Raw genomic sequence first — 20966 nt, 5'->3', positions numbered from 1 at the left:
AAAATCAGGGGAGTTAAGGCACAATCAGGGGAGTTGAGGCCCAATCAGGGGAGTTGATGCCACAATCAGGGGAGTTGATGCCACAATCAGGGGGTTTAGGCCAAAATCAGGGAGTTTCAGGCAGAATCATTGGAGTTTATGGCAGAATCAGGGGAGTTTAGGCCAAGATCGGGAGTTTAGGCCAAGATCAGGGGAGTTTAAGGCACAATCAGGGGAGTTTAAGGCACAATCAGGGGAGTTGACGTCGAAATCAGGGGAGATTAATCACACACATTTTATTGAGTGTGAGTTAATGGATAAATTGTGAATAAAGGCAAAGTTTGAGCTTAGACGTTTTAATAATTCTGAATCTAAAAACCTATTCGGAAGACTTGCCATGGTCCATACTGCTGCCCTGACGGTCTCTCTCCCCTCTCCTGTGGTCTCAGTGAGGAGGACCCTGAAGAACGGGCTGACGGCTGAGGAGGCCAACGCCCTCGGCCTATCAGCTGGGGAGGAGATGCAGGTGTGAGGAGAACAGCTTCCTATTGGACACCGAGGCACGCAGACGCTCTGATTGGCCCTTACTTGCACTCATCCAACCCCCTTCAGTCCACTAGGCACTAAAAGCCCATCTCCAATGATTTGATCTCCAATGATCTGACCTTTAATGATTTGATATCTAATGATCAGATCTTTAATGATGTCCCCTGTCTGCCGACTGGACAGTGCTCCACATCACCCTGGTTCTGTTCGTGTCATGGGAGGCAGACTGATTCTCCTCTCAGGTCCTGATAGAGAAGGCACTCCGGGGAGGATGAGTTGCACTGGAGGAAGTCACTGGATCGAGGGAGTGTTGGGGATCTGTTCAGATGTCCAAATATGGGCATCCAGTATGAAACCAAATTTGGGCATCCAATATGAACCCAATTTGGGCATCCAGTATGAGGCAGCGATAGGACAGGAGTTCCCTCCGAAGGCATTCCAGGTGTGGTCAACATGTGTCCATGATGTCGCAGCGGGAACACCCGGACATGTGGAAGTCTAGCAAGGTTAAAAATAACTTTGACTTACTAGAATTTATAGTAATAAATACAAACAGAAAGCACTAACAATTCCACAAGTTTATAGATAGAAAAAAAACTATTGTCCCTAATTGAAGTTTTGCTACATCATCAGTTTATCAAGACCCGCTTTAAAAATAATTAACTTATCAATTACAGACACAATCTAACATTTTCCAGTAAAGATTTCCAGTGTGTTAGACTGTTATTTAAGACGAGCTACAGATTTAACAGTGCCTTTCAACCACTTATTTATTTAAACATTTTCAGGGATACGGAACCAAGAAAATGTTAGTAAAGCAAACAGGTGGATGGTGAGTGTTGACCTCACAAGCTGGAGTCGTCCAATCAAGAGCCCAAATCTATTTACCCCAACTACCTGGACTTAATTTGTCACAGATGAACCAGTTCACTATAGGTCAATAGCTTTAAACTCTCTGCTGATGTAGGGGTCAGCAGATCAGCTCTTTTCAGTTGCCTTACTGTATGGATCATTCTCGTTTCTCTCCACAGTAGATTCATATTTTGTCTCCATATTATACTTTATGAATTACTTTTATGAAACGGATCAACTGTTCTTTCAAATATCATTGTTATAAAAAGCACACAACCAAGAGCCAAAATATTTTTAGACACATGAAACAGGGAGGCAAAATGCTTACAAATAATCAAATAAACCTGGAAACGCCAAGATTGTGCTGTAAATGTAGACAGCCCTTGGCGATGCTGTTTTTACTGTTGCGTGAAGTTCTCATATTGTTCAAACAGGTCACTAATCGATAGGCATTCAGAATGATCCATTATATTGACTAAGCCGCACATCTTCATTTCATAGTTCTTCAGAAATGACTGGAAGATTTCGAGCACCTTAAAGAGATTTTTGTAGCATGGGACCTCTGTCAGAAGTGTACGACCTTTTCTCCCATTTTACTAGTTGGGTCAAATGGCAGACGACAGGAAGACAACCATGTAAAGGATTGCTGTAAAATGATGTAAACGTTCCTGTTCATCTTCCATGTGTGGCTCCTTGTGTAGAATAGTGTATTATAGTCAAAAGCAGTATTATTCTAATAAATGCGTTATTTAAGCTAAACCAAGCCCTGCATGGTTTCTATAAGATGTGGGACCTCCTGCTACGCAAGGGGAGGTCTGAATCTCAGAGGTTTTGTTTTGTCTGTCTTGTTTCTTTGTGTTTAAACTGTGCAAACTTGAAAGTTGACGAATGCAGTGGTCAGACAGTTTCTCCGGTGGTATTCTCCGGAAGCCTTTGATTTGCCCTCCATGCGGCCCTAGGTCCTGCGTGTGTATTAGCCCTAGCATCACGGAGCCCATACACCACCAGGGACACGAGGGCAACTCAGCGCTCGCTCACCTCGCATCCAAAACACAATTGTAACGATTACAATAAAGAGGCTGACCTAAAGACGTGTTTCCATTGCCTTTCTGCCTACCTGCCGTTCTCACAAGACCTTTTTAAATGTCTCATAGCGCTCTCCTTACGGTGCCACTGTTGCGCACACAGCAGACCGGTCCCTTCCCCTTCCCCAACCATGTGTATGGGCGATAGGAACCTTGTGTGTGACCGGTGAAGTAGCGGACGTCTCAATTCAAGAAGGGTGCCGCTCTGGCTGACCTGTACAGGAAATACATCAGTCCTTCCTTTTGACATGAATCGCCTCAGAGATGCATTTGGAAAGCCAGACAGACCCCAGTCATCTGGCTTTTTATTTGCTAGTGGATTGGAAAGATTCGTTTTTTTAGGGCAGAGAGAAAAATGTACAAGAAAAAACAAACAAGCATTCAATAACACATTAATTCAATTAAAAACAGGAAAGAAAAAGAGTCCGGGAACAGACAGATCTGCCTTTTGTTTTTATTTTGGAACCCAAACAACCCCATGCTGCAAGAAACCGATCTAATGCTTCTGATCGGTCCGGCCTAACGTCTGCCGATCAAGACGATCTGACGTCTGCCGATCGATCCGATCAAACATCTGCCGATCGAGGAGATCAAACGCCAATCGAGCATGTACAGAAGCCAATGACAATAATCCACTTGATCTGAGCTTCACAGACAGTCAATCATACAGAAGTATGGTGGTGGTGGAGATCTATGGATCTGTAGTTGTGATTTGGGTTTTTGCCTTTTAATAAACAATGCACAAGACAGCAAGATGAAGAAGACATTAACTAATAACTCTGAGGGGAGGGAAATAGAACTAAAGAGCACCAAAATAAAAAAGGAAAAAGCCAAACAGAAATTGCAATGTTGAACGTGTCTTAGAAAATCCAGTGCAACCTAAGACACATTCTGCGTAATAATAGTTGGAATCTAAACCAGGGAAAATATCAATAATAACAATTTGTATCTCCTGACCACATTATCCAAATCTATTCATATAGAGCATTTTTTCCCTGAACAATCTTTGCACAGTACCATATAATTGTATATAAATTACAAATTGAATTTTCCCTTTCCACCAGACGATGATTTACTTAGTAAAACCCCTGAAGGCGGACTGGAGGGATGCGTGATGCAGGGTTCGGGTTCAACTGCTCAATTAGAAATTTGAGGGAATTTAATTTCTTGCATAATTTATGTTTGTCGTTGAGTGAATGGCCTCACCGAATGAGTGAATCTGGAATAGCACCAAGTACAAAACCTGACCATTTTTTTGGCCAATCATTCGAAAATAGTATGTTTTAAAAATAGCATATAGCAAGTGTGCAGTGCAGTCTATGCATTAACTGCAAAGTGATTAGATTTACAAAAAAGCGCAAAAAACAACAAAAAAGGAACCCTAGTGAACAAAGCTAGCTCCACACTAGCCTGGCCTCCTTCCGTGTGGACCCAAGGTTTACTGCCACGATGTTACGCGTTTCTTATCTCAGAATCAAATCCACGAGGCGCTATGTTTAGACACAGTACACAGAGTGTTTGGTACAGTAAGGTCAGTACTTTACTGAGATTAGACAGGAAAAATTACCCCCCCCCCTCCCCCCTCCCACTCAAGTTCTGATTTGAATTACAAATTGTGAAAAAGGGGGAAAACTACATCTTTATTGCATACCCATGATCTCAACCTTTCTTTTAAAAACAGGTTTTGAAGACCATGGAATTAAAAACTGAAGCTTATCATTTGGGGATTCTAAAAAGCATAGTTATAAAAATGGATACCAACATTTTAGCTCCGGTAAAGGAACAAATCTTTTCAATTTAAAAAAAGACATTTTACATCAATTACTTCTGAAATCTTTTTTTTTTTTCAATATATAGCACCAGTACTGACGATGTCCTAATATGAGCAGTACTTTAATGTACGGTACGCTGGTGTTCCCCACACCAGCTCATAGATCGTTTGGTCTAGAAAGCTCGTCTGCGAGGCGCTCAAATAGGCCGACACAGACAGCAGTGAGACAAATTGTTAAATCCACAAAACAAAAAAAGAATAAAAGTGCAGTCCCACTCCAGCTCCACCCAAAAGCCCGTCTGAAGCTCCTCCCTCCTAAGATAACTGGTGGGGCGCTTCAAGCATCTCCATGAGGAACGTGTCGATGGGTGTGTCACCTATCAGCTTGAAGAAGAACAGATGCTCCAAGCACTTCAGGCCAATCGAACGCAGTGCGGGCAGGCGCAGCAGGAGCTTGGCAAACCTGGAGGGAGGAAGGCCCGTCGTTTAGTCGGACCGCCGTCTTTAAAGGGTGTGCGTGGCAGGTCTGTGTGTCCGTTTCAGAGTGTACGTGCACATGGGTGTGTGCGTGCGTCTGTTTCTGAGTGTACGTGCACGCTTGTCTGTGTGTACGTCTGTGTGTCTGTTTCTGAGTGTGCGTGCACGCTTGTCTGTGTGTACGTCTGTGTGTCTGTTTCTGAGTGTACGTGCACGCTTGTCTGTGTGTACGTCTGTGTGTCCGTTTCTGAGTGTACGTGCACGCTTGTCTGTGTGTACGTCTGTGTGTCCGTTTCTGAGTGTGCGTGCGTGCGTGCTGCAGCGTATGCATCCGTTCCATCTGCAGGGTGCTGCGTGGTTGCGCTAGGCCGTGTCTGGTCTCTCACCTTCCCTGCTGTTCGGGGTACTTCTGTTTGCAGTAGGCTTCCAGTGATGCATAGACCTTCTCCCTGAGGAGCTCCACCTCAGCGGTGTTGGACAGTCCTTTAGCATCTAGGACACACAGGGGGGGAGAAGGTTAACCTCTACTGCAGCCCTCAGAGAGACTAGTGGACTGAAGGGTTAACCTCTACTGCAGCCCTCAGAGAGACTAGTGGACTGAAGGGTTAACCTCTACTGCAGCCCTCAGAGAGACTAGTGGACTGAAGGGTTAACCTCTACTGCAGCCCTCAGGGAGACTAGTGGACTGAAGGGTTAACCTCTACTGCAGCCCTCAGAGAGACTACTGGACTGAAGGGTTAACCTCTACTGCAGCCCTCAGAGAGACTAGTGGACTGAAGGGTTAACCTCTACTGCAGCCCTCAGAGGACTGAAGGGTTAACCTCTACTGCAGCCCTCAGAGAGACTAGTGGACTGAAGGGTTAACCTCTACTGCAGCCCTCAGAGGACTGAAGGGTTAACCTCTACTGCAGCCCTCAGAGAGACTAGTGGACTGAAGGGTTAACCTCTACTGCAGCACTCAGAGACTACTGCACTGGAAGGAAAAAAGTGGGCGAGATTAGCACGTATACAATGATATAGTTACATATTATACCTGGGTTAAAGAGCTTCATCTGATCTGGGTAAAAGACCACATCTTACCTGGGTTAAAGAGCTTCATACCTGGGTTAAAGAGCTTCATACCTGGGTTAAAGAGCTTCAACTGACCTGAGTTAAAGAGCTTCATACCTGGGTTAAAGAGCTTCAACTGACCTGAGTTAAAGAGCTTCATACCTGGGTTAAAGAGCCTCAATCCTGGGTTAAAGAGCCTCATACATTGGTTAAGAGCTTCATCTGACCTGGGTTAAAGAGCTTCAGACCTGGGTAAAGACCACATCTTACCTGGGTTAAAGAGGACGATGGCTCGGAGACAGCCTAGCTCCGTCTTGTCCATTTGCATATCTCTCATTTTACTGACGAGCTCGGTGAGAACCCTGCAGAGTGGAACAGAGCGGTAAGGACAGGGGAGGACGGAGGCCATGTACCTGAACGAGCCAACACACAAACACAGGACAAATACAGGGGTCCCTTCACGGGGCCTTACCGGTCAAATATTGCCCCCACTTCTGCACTCTGAATGCTCTCCCTGCAGGAAATTAAAGAGGTCATTATACAGTCAGTACATGAGATCCAGTGATCATTATACAGTCAGTACATGAGATCCAGAGGTCATTATACAGTCAGTACATGAGATCCAGTGATCATTATACAGTCAGTACATGAGATCCAATGGTCATTATACAGTCAGTACATGAGATCCAATGGTCATTATACAGTCAGTACATGAGATCCAGAGATCATTATACAGTATCAATGAGATCCAGAGGTCGTTATACGGTATCAATGAGATCCAGAGGTCGTTATACAGTATCAATGAGATCCAGAGGTCGTTATACAGCATCAATGAGATCCAGAGGTCATTATACAGTCAGTACATGAGATCCAGCTGTCGTTATACAGTCAGTACATGAGATCACGTGGTCGTTATACAGTCAGTACATGAGATCACGTGGTCGTTATACAGTCAGTACATGAGATCACGTGGTTGTTATACAGTATCAATGAGATCCAGTGGTCATCACCAGTCAGCCAATGAGAGGACAGCTATCCCCTACCTGTCAAAGATGGCTGCCACTCCTGCGCTGTGCATGGCGTTGTCCCTGTGCAGCTCAGAGGCCAGCAGGACTCCGTCCTTCAGGGCGATGGAGCGATGGGAGAAGGAGGCGATGAGGAGCTCGTTCCATCCTAGCAGGACAAGACAGCGCCTTGGAGGTTAGAGGGGCCGACAACACAATCATACCTGCTGTGGGGGCGTTAGGTGCTGGGGTCAGGGTGGTGCTGGGGTTGTTTTAGGGTGGTGTTTTGGGCGTCAGGGTGGGGGTGTTACCTGCTCTCAGCAGGATGACCTGGTCGTCCAGGGGCAGCTCACTGAAGTGGGGGATCCTCTTGGCCCACTCCACCAGGGCGAACAGCTGTTTGTCCGCCGTCTGGCAGATGTTGGACACGGCGTCGTGGGGCTGCAACGACACGGGGCACCACAGTAAAGACCGAGGGGGGGGGGTCGCGGGGGAAGGGGGGGGGCTCCCGGGGGGGGGCGGCGGGACTCACAGAGCTGGTGGCGGAGCCTCCGTCCGAGTGCAGCTCCGTCCGCTGCTCCACCGCCGTCTCCGCCTCCAGGATCTTCTCCACGGGCATCTCCTCGTTCACCGCCATGCTGCACTCCAGCTCGCCCTCACGCTCACGGTTCCTCTGGCGCTCCTCCTGCACCGCTGGGGAGGGGGGGGGGGGGGAGGGAGAGGTCAGCACCCAGCACCCAGAGGTCAGAGGTCAGCACCCAGAGGTCAGCACCCAGAGGGGAGAGGTCAGAGGTCAGCATCAAGAGGTCAGAGGTCAACACCAGGACAGTAGAGGTCAACACTGGGACAGTAGAGGTCAACACTGGGACAGTAGAGGTCAACACTAGGACAGTAGAGGTCAACACCGGGAAAGTAGAGGTCAACACTGGGAAAGTAGAGGTCAACACCAGGACAGTAGAGGTCAACACTAGGACAGTAGAGGTCAACACTAAGACAGTAGAGGTCAACACTAGGACAGTAGAGGTCAACACTAGAGACCGGAGAGGGAAATTTGAAATACAGTCCAATACTTTGGAAAATTGGCAAATTCATACAGGCTACGTCTACACAACAACAACAGGTAAATTGGTAATATAACATTTGTAGTATAACCTTCAGCCATACCAAGAGCCTTTCTCAATTCCTTACATTTCTGACGTTCATCTTGGACCACTGCAGGAGGAGTAGAAGAGGAGAAACAGAAGAGAGGGTTAGCTGTGTAGTTAGTAACACTAAGCTCTCCTCAGCCCGCCACTATCTCAGACTCCTACCTTCAATAAAGACATGAGAGGAAACATCTATTGGAGATCTAATAACGGGCGTTTGAGTGTGGGACCAGGACTTCATGATCCCCAAAGCTGCTCAATTATCGACGCTAATCCAATCTAAAAATACCCACGCCACTCTGAGAGACACTCTGTAGCACTACTTCTAAAAGACCATTCCCTTTGGAGTCAAGAAATGAATTATTGGCTTAATAACAACCACAACAACAACAACAGGTATCCACTGTTACTCTGCTAATAAGATTAAAACCCACCTTGCCTCTGAACTGGCAATATATATCGTGTAGTATGTATACAATACCAAATAATATACCTTACAGTCGCACTGTGTGTAATCAATCTAATTTGTTCTGCACTGCTATGCAGTTTTCTTTTGTGTAAAAAATACTGCAGACTGCTCTATTTGTGTGTGTGTGTGTGTGCCCCTACCCTCTCTCTTCATGCCCATGGCCAGACACTTCTGGTAGCGGCAGTACTGGCAGCGGTTCCTCTGCCTCTTGTCCACCAGACACTCCTTGTTGTCCCTGCAGGTGTAGCTCAGGTCCTTCCTCACCGTGCGCTTGAAGAAGCCCTTGCAGCCCTCGCAGCTGTACACACCGTAGTGCTTCCCTGGGGGGGGGGGGGGGTAACAGGATGTAACGGCCAAATCCGTGTTCCCTGTTCTGTAGCGCTCTCACGCGTCTGCGTTGGCGTTAGAGCCTGTGATGGAGCTACTGAACAGGGAACCCGGGCGAGACTGCGGGCAGCTTGTGAGAGCCGAGCCTCTGGGTGACAGGTCCCACCCCCCAACCGGTACTCAGTGTACATCTGCATGGACACCATCCCTCCCTCTTACACACTAATTGTATATCCTGGCAATTAATGTACACACTGATTGTACATTGTTTATCCTTGCACATATTGTATGTGGTACGTCCTGGCACTTAATGTACGCACTTATTGTATGTTGTACGACCTGCCACTTAATGTAAACTCATTGTATGTTGTACGGCCTGCCACTTAATGTACGCACTTATTGTACGCCCTGGCACTTACTGTTCACGCTATTATTGGATGTTGTTATCATCCTAGCTATCTTTGATGTGTAGAGGGAATGAGTTTACCCAGTGATTGTTGGTTCTATGAACATCCTTCCTGTCCCCGGGGACCTACTGTTGTTCCTCTTCCTTCTGACCAGTGTACTTATTGAAAGGCTCTGGTGATGAATGTGAACGGGGAGGTGGTGCGCGGGCCGTGGCTCACCGGAGGAGCGGTCTCCACAGATGGCACACAGGCGCTTCTGGGACAGCATGATCCCGGGGCTGTGGGCGGACATCGGCCTCAGGCCGAACGGGGGCTTGACGTCGTCAGAGCTGCTGATGGCGTGCATCCCGGACACGGGCGAGTTGATCTGAGCGGACGGAGGGAGGGAGGGGAAGAGGCGGTACAGATGACTGGAGCAGGGCCTGAGGCCCACCGCGGCCCGGGTAGCACTCAGCGCTGACACCCGGGGGGTTAACGGTCTGGGTCGGTTGTCTGGACATGAAACCAGACTACATGTTGAACACTGTGGTGCTGCCGTGTTACTTAGCAACTCACACACGGAGCGCCTGCAAAGACATACTGACACTTGGGCCATCGTCAGCGTTTAGGTCACCTTGGACGGCTGAGATGGATGCTTTAGGTGATGGCGTAGTCCGTGGACATTTCAAATATGCAGAAAACTTTGGGTGTCATAAATATTTGGCTTGTTAAGCCCTTTGAGACTGTAGTGTTGATTAAGGGCATTACTAATTAAATTGAATTTAGAGCACTGAAATGGGTAATTATGGACACATCGTGTCCATTAGATGAATAAGAATGTTCTTTATTCAAGGTTTTGGCCTGGTTTTCACCAAGCCGCTAGAAAAACTAAGGCAGTTGAACCAGAAATCTATTGCGTTCATATAAATAATCGTTGAGAGTAAAATAGTATTTTAAAAAAAGCCTTCTCCTGCATTACTTTTGGTTTCTATTACATAGCGCAGAACAAAACGGTGTCTGAAAGCTCTTCATCCCCAGATCCAGAGGCGGGGGCACCCAAACATTAGCCTGGCAATTCTTCCCTGCTTCCCCAAACACCCCCAGAGTGTGAGGAAGAGGTTGTGTGGGGGCTCAACGATTAGTCAGTGGAACATACCTGGCTGCTGTTGATGGGTCCAAAGCCCAGGGAGGACGTGACGGACTGAGAGCCCAGAGAGGGGCTGATGACGGAGAAGGGGGAGCCCAGGATGGAGGTGGGACTGTTGGAGGCGGAGCTGTTGGGCTGCTGTGAGGACATGGCTGTCAGGCTGCCTAGTGCAGAGAAGAGCGACTAGGACCTGTCTGAGATCTCAAGGTCTGGGGAGAAAAGAGGAGGAGAGAGGAGAGGAGGAGAGACAAGGAGGAAGAGAGACAAGGAGGAGGAGACACGGAGGAGAGGCAAGAGGAGGAGAGACAAGAGGAGGAGAGACAAGGAGGAGAGGCAAGAGGAGGAGAGACACGGAGCAAGAGAGACCAGGAGGAAGAGAGACAAGGAGGAGAGGCAAGAGGAGGAGAGACACGGAGGAGAGGCAAGAGGAGGAGAGACAAGGAGGAGAGGCAAGAGGAGGAGAGACAAGGAGGAGAGGCAAGAGGAGGAGAGACAAGGAGCAAGAGGAGAGACCAGGAGGAAGAGAGACAAGGAGGAGGAGAGACAAGGAGGAGAGGCAAGAGGAGGAGAGACACGGAGCAAGAGAGACCAGGAGGAAGAGAGACAAGGAGGAGAGGCAAGAGGAGGAGAGACACGGAGGAGAGGCAAGAGGAGGAGAGACAAGGAGGAGAGGCAAGAGGAGGAGAGACAAGGAGGAGAGGCAAGAGGAGGAGAGACAAGGAGGAGAGGCAAGAGGAGGAGAGACAAGGAGCAAGAGGAGAGACCAGGAGGAAGAGAGACAAGGAGGAGGAGAGACAAGGAGGAGAGGCAAGAGGAGGAGAGACACGGAGCAAGAGAGACCAGGAGGAAGAGAGACAAGGAGGAGGAGAGACAAGGAGAGGCAAGAGGAGGAGAGACAAGGAGGAGAGGCAAGAGGAGGAGAGACACGGAGCAAGAGAGACCAGGAGGAAGAGAGACAAGGAGGAGGAGAGACAAGGAGGAGAGGCAAGAGGAGGAGAGACAAGGAGCAAGAGAGACAAGGAGGAGAGACAAGGAGCAAGAGGAGAGACCAGGAGGAGAGGCAAGAAGAGGAGAGACCCAGTGGAGAGGCAAGAGGAGGGGGAGAGAGGAGAGACCAGAGACCAGGACGAGGCGAGACAAGGAGGAGAGACCAGGTGGAGAGGCAAGAGGGGGGGTAGACGAGGAGGAGAGACAAGAGGAGGAGAGAGCATTAGCTTAGCATATCAAGAGTGTCAACCCCACTATGTTTACAAATGTAACATACACCAATATGACATCATTATATATCGCTGATTACATGGCATATATAACATTGGATATGCAACATTGTTGATGCCAATATGCATCAACAGGATTTGATGTAGTAACTAATAGGTTTATCAAAGCAACAAAAACACGCACGAGTCTCATCTCTTTTCCATACACTCCCTTGAAGAAGACACCAACAATTTAGGTTGCGAATTAAAATATTCATAATTTAGACCCTGTAAATAAAATTGTTGAAAGACCTAGGGAGGAGCACAAGCATCAAAGTACTTTGTCTGTTAACATACACCACGCGGCGATTAAGACGGCTGAGCTAACCTGACCTCCCAGGTAACGATGTAATCCCGTTCCTCTACGGAGCCTAAGGCTACGCCCAGTCGTCGACTGGCCTCCAATCCTAGCACAACTCGTCCAAAAGGTCGGGAGCAGTTCCCCCGCTCTGTTGTGCCTTGTTTTGGTTAGAGGCGCGTTGGTTGGCTATAAAACATGTGGATGTCTTCATGAGCATTACCGTAGGCCTGTGTACTGCTGGGAACAGTAAATGGCACCAAGTTGAGATCTATTATTACTTTAGGGGGAAAAAGCAATGGACTCAAAATGCCATTTCAGTATTTGTAGCTGCTATATATTTAGTATTTACGTATTAATAATAGGATGCAAGTAATCCCAGACTTGTTTTGTTAGTGGTAGTATACACAAATATGTAAGCATTTCCTAAACATTGTTTGTATTATTTGGCTTTGAACTTTTAGCTGTATCTTTATTAACCTATAATGTAGCTCATCTATTTATAACGATCAATTATATATTATTTTGTAATTTAGAAAAGGCACCATTAAAGTAGTTATGACCAATGTATAATGTTGTTACGGTACGCCTATAATTGGATTCATTAATTGGACTGGTGTTTAAAATGTGCAGATACCTACATTTACTGTGTAGGGGTGCAACCCTAGTTTAAAATGAACACACTGGGTTCCATTTTCCGTGTGTGTAAACGTCAATCCAAATTGTGACGCCATGGGCTGTAATAGATCATATTGAACATATTTTTCAATTTGGCTGCGTCTGTAGGGTAACTAAGGCCTTCTGTTACCCATTGGGTAGATCATACAGAGTGATTACATTAGATACTTTTGTGAAGGTAAAGGCTCGACCTGAAAGGGGAAGAGGGAGGACGCATAATTTCCTAGATTTAAAGAGGCCAAAACAGATGGCACCTGAACAGATGACATTACAAACATCCTGCAAATCATTAGCTTAACGTTACAAGTCCGTCCAGTTGGCCTGGTGGATAGATCGCAGCTCTATGTTAAAGCCGTAACCAGAATGTGTGCGTAATAATTGCTTCAATACATAATATTATAATTTAACATTCAAACGGGATGTGCAGCCAACATAATTTCACACTGTTAAGAGGGAAATCTCAGTATGAACGTTGTGGTTTAGCCCAGTGCCCCCCCTTTAGCAGACGGTACTTTCAATCGGATGAACCCCTAGATTACCACTTTGATCACCAACTCCTCCTCTACACCACCTCCCCCCTTTACACCACCTTCTTCTTCTTTACACAACAACACACAGGAACCATCCAGATAAACTGTGTGATCTATTGAACGCAATCAGCTCCCATGGAGGCTCTGGTGCGAACTGCTTCTGGTTTAATGCGAGCTGGCAGATCTGAGGACGGAGGAATCTGATCTGGCGTTGAGGCCAAACTTCCTCCTGCGGTCCGATATCTATAATCTATAATCCTCCGTGGTCCCAGACAGCTGACACGACGGAATGGAGGAGTTTGTGAACGACCATGTTTGATATCTGTTCATATTGTCCAAATGTCGACGTGCGACACGGTTGGCATATGGTCGCGGTCTGCGTACATGAATACATCCTGTGATACATTCATGTGTTCATATCACACACACATGAGCATCACCACTTCACAGTAGCCCGCCGGTGCACCCCATCTATATCCCTCTAACATGCAATCAACACTTACTCACGGAGTGTTCGCTGGTTTAGCTGATAACGCTATAAGCAATAAGCTAATGCTATTAGCAATATGCTAATGCTATTAGCAGCGAGCTACCGCTCACCAGAGGAGATCTGCGGGATTAGCATCCCGGGCTGAGCGTTACTCGATGTCGCCGTAGAAGTGGACCGGTTCAGAACACAAATCCGGTTCTTATTGCTTTTTAGACGAACTTGCCTTTTAGAAATCCCGAACACCGGGGATCGACGGTCTCAACTTCGGGGAATTCCGAACATTATCTCAAAAGCTAACCCGCTAGCTAACGCACTGCTAGCTGAACGAGTACTCCTCCGATTCGGTCCGTCCTGCTAACAGTTAGCTTAGCATTAGCTGGAGGATAGCGCGATCGTTTAAAATGCGTGCAGCTTACCCGGTTAACGTTCAACACATCGCGGGAACCCTACTGCGAATCATTTTATTTTCTGGTGGTCCGGAGACTGTGGCCGCGGAGACAGAGCCAAAGGCCGATATTCAATCCCAGCTCACTTCAACTTGACGCTGTTGTTGTTGACACACTGAAAGGCGGCCATGTTGGCTCTCCGCCAGTGTCCTTAGAGCCAACATGTCTCCCGGGACTGTGCTGTCACTGCTCCGTCCGGCTCCGGTCCAGAGTGCGCATGCGCAGGCTATGCAATCGGATGCATCCCATCTGCCTTGATGAAAGCACGTTTATGTAATAATATTTTATTATGATTCAATTAATTTTGAATTTTTTATTAAATCAAATATTGCTCGTAGTCTACCATTTCCTTGGTCACCAGAACCATATTGTCAAACAATATTTGGAGTAGATCCACTACTTTTATGCATATAGCCCCCAATTATTATTACGTTTGAGTTGCTTTCGACAAAGTAAACCGATGTTCAGCTGGTAGTGGCAGCCGGTTGGGCTTCAATGTATCATTTTAAAAAGGCATTAATTCTGCTCGGGGTTACATGAACAAGAAAGGAGATGTGGAAACTTATGTACCAACGGTGTCTCTCCACCGCCCCCTAGAAGCGTGGGGGTGGGGGGGCGGGAGTTGCGGAGGTCTTTGGTCACAGAGTTCTGCTTGCAGTGTTCCATACCGTTAGTTAACTTAACATGTTACAATAAATAAAAATGCAAGCAATATTTAGCTTTTGACCGTTAACCATTAGTTTGATGGGGCAATGTAGCCTACCTTGCTTCCATCTTTTTTTTTGAGGAAGTAAGTAAAGGACAGAGAGAAGTAAAGCACTTATTGCACAATAGTTTCCATTTAAACAATGCCAGCAATAAACGAATGGCCCATTGCCATACTTATTTTTTAGATAATTCTAATAATCATAAGAAGCCTATATAATGTAATATAATTATGAATATGAGATGTATTTTATTCTATACCATTTTATTATGAATATGCATGGTATTAAAAATCTTGACATCCCTGATTTTTTCATTATCATTTTGTTAATCTTTGTGATTCGTGGTCCCAGAAATGGCTGATGATGCTGTGCTATGCTATGTGTTGATCAGGGAACACTGGCACAACCGGCTCATCATCTGAAAAGCAAAGTCAACGTTTCATTCAATTTCAGAATGCCAATACTTAGCAGATATCCTAAAGTGTCTTTAAAGAAGGTTTCTTAAAACACAGCAGAGCAACCCGTGACCCCCAAGACCGTTGGGCATGGTCGTTCACATGCTGAACTAAACACGGATATCTGTCGGTGTATTGCAATGGAAACATACATGGACCTTTATCAAATTCATCTGCAAGCAAGGATGAAGGTATTAAAGGAAATAGTAATTCACTCAATAAACACTTTTCAAGACACAACAGCGCATGGTGTTCCCTCAGCCCGCTGGGGTTAGTGTGCAGCGTCCTCCACACTGCTAGGGTATAAGGACGGAAACTATTCAAACACCAAGGGGTATGCAATTACAAATAGTTGCACACATACAGGTATTCACCATTCAACTAAATAAACACATGCAGCACTCGCTGCATAACAAGCCCAAATGAATGTGGTTATACAATAGTTTCTCAGAGTGACACTAGCTACTAGCTACTCTTACATTGGACCCAAAGCTTGTAAGTGTTTTAAATGTGTTTGTATTATAATTGGTAATGCCTCATTTGCAACTTTCTTAAATGTTTTGCATTGTTTTATATTCTTCTTTTTTTTTGATTTATGTACTGTGCTGTCTTTATGGACCTTCCTGTGTCTTGGATAAAGTTATGATATAAATATATATATAAATATATCCCTTTCACTGAATGAAGGGGGCCCCCCTGGCCCCCCCCCCCCCCCCCCCCCCCCACAAACACACCCAGCAGGCTGGTGTGGGTCACATGGTCGGTCACATGGTCGGTCCCCATGCCAGATGGTGAGCCTTCTGACTGTGTTTTGTTGGTTTCTCACATCAGTCTGCTGCAGTTTCAGATTATGCACCGATACAAAATGAGATGCACACCGCCCGGGTTGAGGCGGGGACTTTTGCCATCTAGAGGCGATACATTTCGGATTTCCTTGACATCTCTGTTCAGTGTACGGCTCTCAATCTTTCCTTCTTTATGGAGGAAAGATATTGAGAAAAAACACATTCAAAAGCAGCTGTGTGTGGGCAACAATAGGCAGACCTGTTTGCAAAACTATGTGGGCTGTCACACTTCCTGAATACCTTTGACTGTTACAAACCACGTTCCTCATCGCCCTAACCATTTAGTTCCTAGCATAATCAATAGGGACACATTGCCCAGTGAATAACTATTATCTTTCAGATGGCACACTGGATTTCAAACCGTTGTGTAATTAGTTTGTAAGGGTGCGGTGTTGAGTAAAGGATCTTGCAAAACTCATGGCCACTGAAGTCGGCCTTCATTGGTGCAAACAGGTTAGGTGACTTTCTCAGACCTGTCTCTATAACCTCTGCGTTTGTTCCCTTGCTCTCACACAGGATCTAACCACAGAACAACACATGAGGTAGTCCAGGGTGTTGCTGGTTTAATTATTGTCCGTTTTGTTCTTTAATGGAATTACCATAAAGGGCTGAGATTCATCAGGATGAAAGGAATTATAACGGCAGCCTTTTTGTTAATTTCTGGTTCGTATATGTCTATTCTATGTGAACATATCTATTGTAATTTAATGTCCTGTGTAATAACTGTGATTCATTAAATGTGCTTCATGTAATTTATATTTTTTTTTATTGTGCATTCACAGGTTTTTGTTCCTTCAAAATCAGCTCTGCAGAATTTCACTTTGTTAATGTTTTAATGAACTATACGAGTGCACAGAATTTTTGTCGAGAGGAGTTCAGTGATTTGGCGACCGTCGGTAACTCTTCAGATGAGCTGAGCTTGGTGGCCGTAGTTCCAGACGGTATCGTCAGGACCTGGATAGGACTGTGGCTGGCAGACACCGCCACATGGTACTGGGCCAGGCCTGACCACAAGCTGGTCTATCTCAACTGGGAGGAAGGAGAGCCCAATGCTACGACCCCAGAGAGCTGTGGAGCGATGAACTCCGACGGGCGGTGGTTTGAGAGTGGATGTGACACCAGAAGAGGCTTTGTTTGTGGAGGTTAGTCACATTCTACTTAGCCAAAATGACCCTGTACGTAAACAGGCAGTGTAGCACCTGCATATCAATTCACCGTAACATTTATATTTGCAGGTAACGACACGCACGGCCCCGTGTTTGTGGCCGATAAGAAGTCGTGGCGCAGGTCCCAGGACCACTGCAGGGGGCTGTCCAGGGACCTGGTCAGCGTCCGGTCTGCAGCGGAGAACAGTGCTGTGCAGGGGGGCCTCACAGAGGCCTCTGTGTGGATCGGCCTCTTCAAAGACCGCTGGAGGTGGTCCGACGAAGACGGCTCCTCGTTCCGCCTCTGGAAGACCAACCAACCCAGCGGCAAGAATCAGAACTGTGTGGTGGCTGTTTGGAGGGATGGTGGAAGATGGAATGACATTAAATGTCAAAACAATCGCAGGTTCATTTGTCAGGGGGGTGAGTACACGTGGATGGAAGTAGAATAATTAATTCACTACTCATTTATGGAGATCGTTTAAGATTCAATGACATTTAAAGGATCAGTTACAACCACCATCGTCTTCTTAATGTCCTGTATCTTCATCCTCCCACAGCAAGGAAGATAAACCCCAGGCCTTCCCCAACCATCCAACAAACTGCTGGTACACCTGGGGATAACCTCTCATCAACAGCCATCCAACAGACTGCTGTGACACCTGGGGATAACCTCTCATCAACAGTCACCCAACAGACTGCTGTGACACCTGGGGATAACCTCTCATCAACAGCCATCCAACAGACTGCTGTGACACCTGGGGATAACCTCTCATCAACAGTCACCCAACAGACTGCTGTTACACCTGGAGATAACCTCTCATCAACAGTCACCCAACAGACTGCTGTTACACCTGGAGATAACCTCTCATCAACAGTCACCCAACAGACTGCTGTTACAATCCCCTCATCACCAGTCAGCCAACAGACTGCTGTTACAATCCTCTCATCACCAGTCAGCCAACAGACTGCTGTTACAATCCCCTCATCACCAGTCAGCCAACAGACTGCTGTTACAATCCTCTCATCAACAGTCAGCCAACAGACTGCTGTTACACCTGGAGATAACCTCTCATCAACAGTCATCCAACAGACTGCTGTTACACCTGGAGATAACCTCTCATCACCAGTCAGCCAACAGACTGCTGTTACACCTGGAGATAACCTCTCATCAACAGTCATCCAACAGACTGCTGTTACACCTGGAGATAACCTCTCATCACCAGTCACCCAACAGACTGCTGTTACACCTGGAGATAACCTCTCATCACCAGTCACCCAACAGACTGCTGTTACAATCCTCTCATCACCAGTCAGCCAACAGACTGCTGTTACACCTGGAGATAACCTCTCATCACCAGTCACCCAACAGACTGCTGTTACAACCCTCTCATCACCAGTCACCCAACAGACTGCTGTTACAACCCTCTCATCACCAGTCACCCAACAGACTGCTGTTACAACCCTCTCATCACCAGTCACCCAACAGACTGCTGTTACAACCCTCTCATCACCAGTCACCCAACAGACTGCTGTTACAACCCTCTCATCACCAGTCAGCCAACAGACTGCTGTTACAACCCTCTCATCACCAGTCAGCCAACAGAATGCTGTTACAATCCTCTCATCACCAGTCAGCCAGGTGACCCTCTCATCACCAGTCCACCAGGTGACCCTCTCATCACCAGTCAGCCAACATAACCTCTCAACACCAGTCAGCCAACATAACCTCTCATCCCCAGTCACCCAACAGAACCTCTCATCACCAGTCAGCCAGGTGACCCTCTCATCACCAGTCAGCCAACATAACCTCTCAACACCAGTCAGCCAACAGAACCTCTCATCACCAGTCACCCAACAGAACCTCTCATCACCAGTCAGCCAGGTGACCCTCTCATCACCAGTCACCCAACAGAACCTCTCATCACCAGTCAGCCAACAGAACCTCTCAACACCAGGCAGCCAACAGACTGCTGTTAAACCTGGAGACGTCCTCTCATCAACAGTCACCCAGCAGACTGTTACAGCCGGGCACATCTTCTCATCCCCAGTCACCCAACAGAACCTCTCATCACCAGTCAGCCAGGTGACCCTCTCATCACCAGTCAGCCAACAGAACCTCTCATCACCAGTCACCCAACAGAACCTCTCATCACCAGTCAGCCAACAGAAACTCTCATCACCAGTCAGCCAACAGAACCTCTCATCACCAGTCAGCCAACAGCACCTCTCATCACCAGTCACCCAACAGACTGTTACAGCCGGGCACATCTTCTCATCACCAGTCACCCAAAGCATAACTACCCAGACAGTTTTCCCGGTCCCACAAGCGGACCCAACAACCGTTCCACCCAACCCTGTGTCGGCCTCTACTGCCACGACACACTCCGCAGCACCAGCCAGTAAGCAGTCCACCGCGTTCTGTTGTGCAGTTCACAACTGTTCTGTTGTGAATCAGCAGGCTGATTCACAACAGAACGTCCACATGAGGAGATTAAATTCTTCAATGTAGAATTCACCACATTGAACATTATCAAATCTTACCTCAAGTCAGCCACCTTTTACCCTGAAACGCATGAGCAACCTCTCTGACCCTACTGCTAGGCACCACTACTACTTAGTAATAGTACTAAGTAATATTACTATTAGCAGTAATAACACTATTACTGCTAATAGTCTAGATTTATCAGGTGGGCCTCTTGCTCAGCCTATCTTTATTCATACAAAACATTTCACAATCCACATCAGCAATTATTCATGAACAATTAAAACATAAAATAATTCATCTGTTCTGTTTTCCCTCCCTCAAGGAAATTTGATTTTAATTCAGAAGAACATGTCGTGGATGGAGGCGTGGAGCTACTGCAGGACCCACCACACTGCCCTGGTCTCCGTCCACAGCGAGGAGCTTCAGGCCCGCGTGGGACGGGCCGCCGAGAACGCCACGTCACCCCACGTCTGGCTCGGGCTTCGCCACGCCTTCAACTTCTGGTACTGGATCAAGTGGGGCGATGGCTGTTATCAGAACTGGGCCCCGGGCCACGGGGCTGAGAGGACGTATGACTGTGGCATGGCAGGTGCCCTAGAGGCCACTAGGGGGCAGCAGTGGGTGGCCTTACCCGACACGGAAGAACTCAACTTCATCTGTTTTACGTGTGCTGGGGCCGCAGCGGGCCTGAGCTGATCTTCGTTTACTTGTGTATGTCGTATCTATGTGTAAATAAAATAAAAAAAGTATCTTCCCAAAAGTTTTCACTCAATTTATCAGGTCTTCACAAGACCTCCACATAGGGCTAGGTTTTGGTCGTTTGGATTTGAAATTAATGCATTCAAGTGTTCGGCAGCATCTCATGTGGTTCCTCTCCTCCTCATATTGAGGTGCTACACATGCGGCTGTGGGCCAGGCTTCTTTTGTTTCCCTGGATTCCATTGAATATGAAACCGTTTTGGAGTGGAGGCGTTCCCCCACAGTCACGGGCAGCAGGAGTGATGTGAGAACATTGATCCGCTCTTTGCCTTTCACTTGGGGGTGAACATTTGCATATTGACCCCCTAAGTTGGACCCTGAGAATCTTTTTGAGACCACCAGGATATGCCCCGTGACTTGACCTTCAGAGGCAGCATGTGGCCTCAACCGACCCTCTCTCCTCCCGCGGCGCCACATCAGAGGGGAACCAGCGTTACGCTGAGAACCTTTCAGCCAATTGTTCGGTTCGTTGGGGATTTCGTCTACTAATACTGTTTATTTAATTCTATTACTGTTTTTGGGCAAACTCATCCATGAAAATGTGCTAAATATTGTCCTGTGAAAGGATGAACGGATCAGTGTAAGGTCTTAATAATGGATGCATTTTTTAATATTCCATCGTTCCTTTCCA

General features: G+C 47.0%; 3 protein-coding genes across 7 annotated transcripts in view; 2 read left to right on the top strand and 1 right to left on the bottom strand.

The window, feature by feature from the left end:
• LOC130384217 (FH1/FH2 domain-containing protein 3-like) overlaps positions 1-4042 on the top strand; it is a 91669-nt gene extending 87627 nt beyond the window's left edge. Inside the window, exon 28 of the mRNA XM_056592324.1 lies at positions 429-4042. Coding sequence (XP_056448299.1) covers positions 429-511 — 83 coding nt within the window. The 3' untranslated portion in view covers positions 512-4042. The remainder of the gene's footprint in view (positions 1-428) is intronic.
• LOC130384844 (retinoic acid receptor RXR-beta-A-like) lies at positions 1126-14180 on the bottom strand. 5 transcript variants are annotated; one of them, XM_056593218.1, is made up of 12 exons: positions 13907-14137; positions 10248-10447; positions 9332-9479; positions 8519-8698; positions 7929-7976; positions 7297-7457; positions 7076-7205; positions 6804-6933; positions 6233-6274; positions 6031-6122; positions 5097-5202; positions 1126-4696 (listed from the first exon to the last, which is right to left on the bottom strand). In XM_056593218.1, the coding sequence occupies exons 2-12, from the start codon at positions 10386-10388 to the stop codon at positions 4549-4551; spliced, it is 1326 nt and encodes a 441-aa protein (XP_056449193.1). In that variant the 5' UTR covers positions 10389-10447; positions 13907-14137; the 3' UTR covers positions 1126-4548. The 5 variants fall into 5 exon arrangements, with proteins under 5 accessions (XP_056449193.1, XP_056449194.1, XP_056449195.1 ...); XM_056593219.1 differs by lacking the exon at positions 13907-14137 and adding an exon at positions 13714-13863; XM_056593220.1 differs by lacking the exon at positions 13907-14137 and adding an exon at positions 13601-13695.
• A 2083-nt stretch (positions 14181-16263) lies between these two features.
• LOC130384216 (uncharacterized) lies at positions 16264-20966 on the top strand. The gene is made up of 5 exons (XM_056592323.1): positions 16264-16606; positions 16726-17085; positions 17179-17511; positions 17649-19490; positions 19899-20966. The coding sequence occupies exons 1-5, from the start codon at positions 16567-16569 to the stop codon at positions 20270-20272; spliced, it is 2949 nt and encodes a 982-aa protein (XP_056448298.1). The 5' UTR covers positions 16264-16566; the 3' UTR covers positions 20273-20966.

The sequence above is a fragment of the Gadus chalcogrammus genome, chromosome 6 (genome assembly GCF_026213295.1).
Source record: "Gadus chalcogrammus isolate NIFS_2021 chromosome 6, NIFS_Gcha_1.0, whole genome shotgun sequence".
In the NCBI taxonomy this organism is placed as follows: domain Eukaryota; kingdom Metazoa; phylum Chordata; class Actinopteri; order Gadiformes; family Gadidae; genus Gadus; species Gadus chalcogrammus.
The sequence above is the reverse complement of the archived record's forward strand: the minus strand, read 5'-3'. Positions and strand labels throughout refer to the sequence as shown.

Excerpts from the sequence above, each read along its gene's own strand:
- LOC130384844 (XM_056593218.1), bottom strand. The coding sequence starts at position 10,388 with ATGTCCTCACAGCAGCCCAACAGCTCCGCCTCCAACAGTCCCACCTCC. Across the intron at positions 7,977-8,518 it reads CATGGGCATGAAGAGAGAGG|TGGTCCAAGATGAACGTCAG; the intron begins GTAGGGGCACAC and ends CTCCTCCTGCAG. Across the intron at positions 7,206-7,296 it reads GAGGCTCCGCCACCAGCTCT|CCCCACGACGCCGTGTCCAA; the intron begins GTGAGTCCCGCC and ends GTGTCGTTGCAG.
- LOC130384216 (XM_056592323.1), top strand. The coding sequence starts at position 16,567 with ATGAAAGGAATTATAACGGCAGCCTTTTTGTTAATTTCTG. Across the intron at positions 17,086-17,178 it reads AAGAGGCTTTGTTTGTGGAG|GTAACGACACGCACGGCCCC; the intron begins GTTAGTCACATT and ends TTATATTTGCAG. Across the intron at positions 17,512-17,648 it reads CAGGTTCATTTGTCAGGGGG|CAAGGAAGATAAACCCCAGG; the intron begins GTGAGTACACGT and ends ATCCTCCCACAG.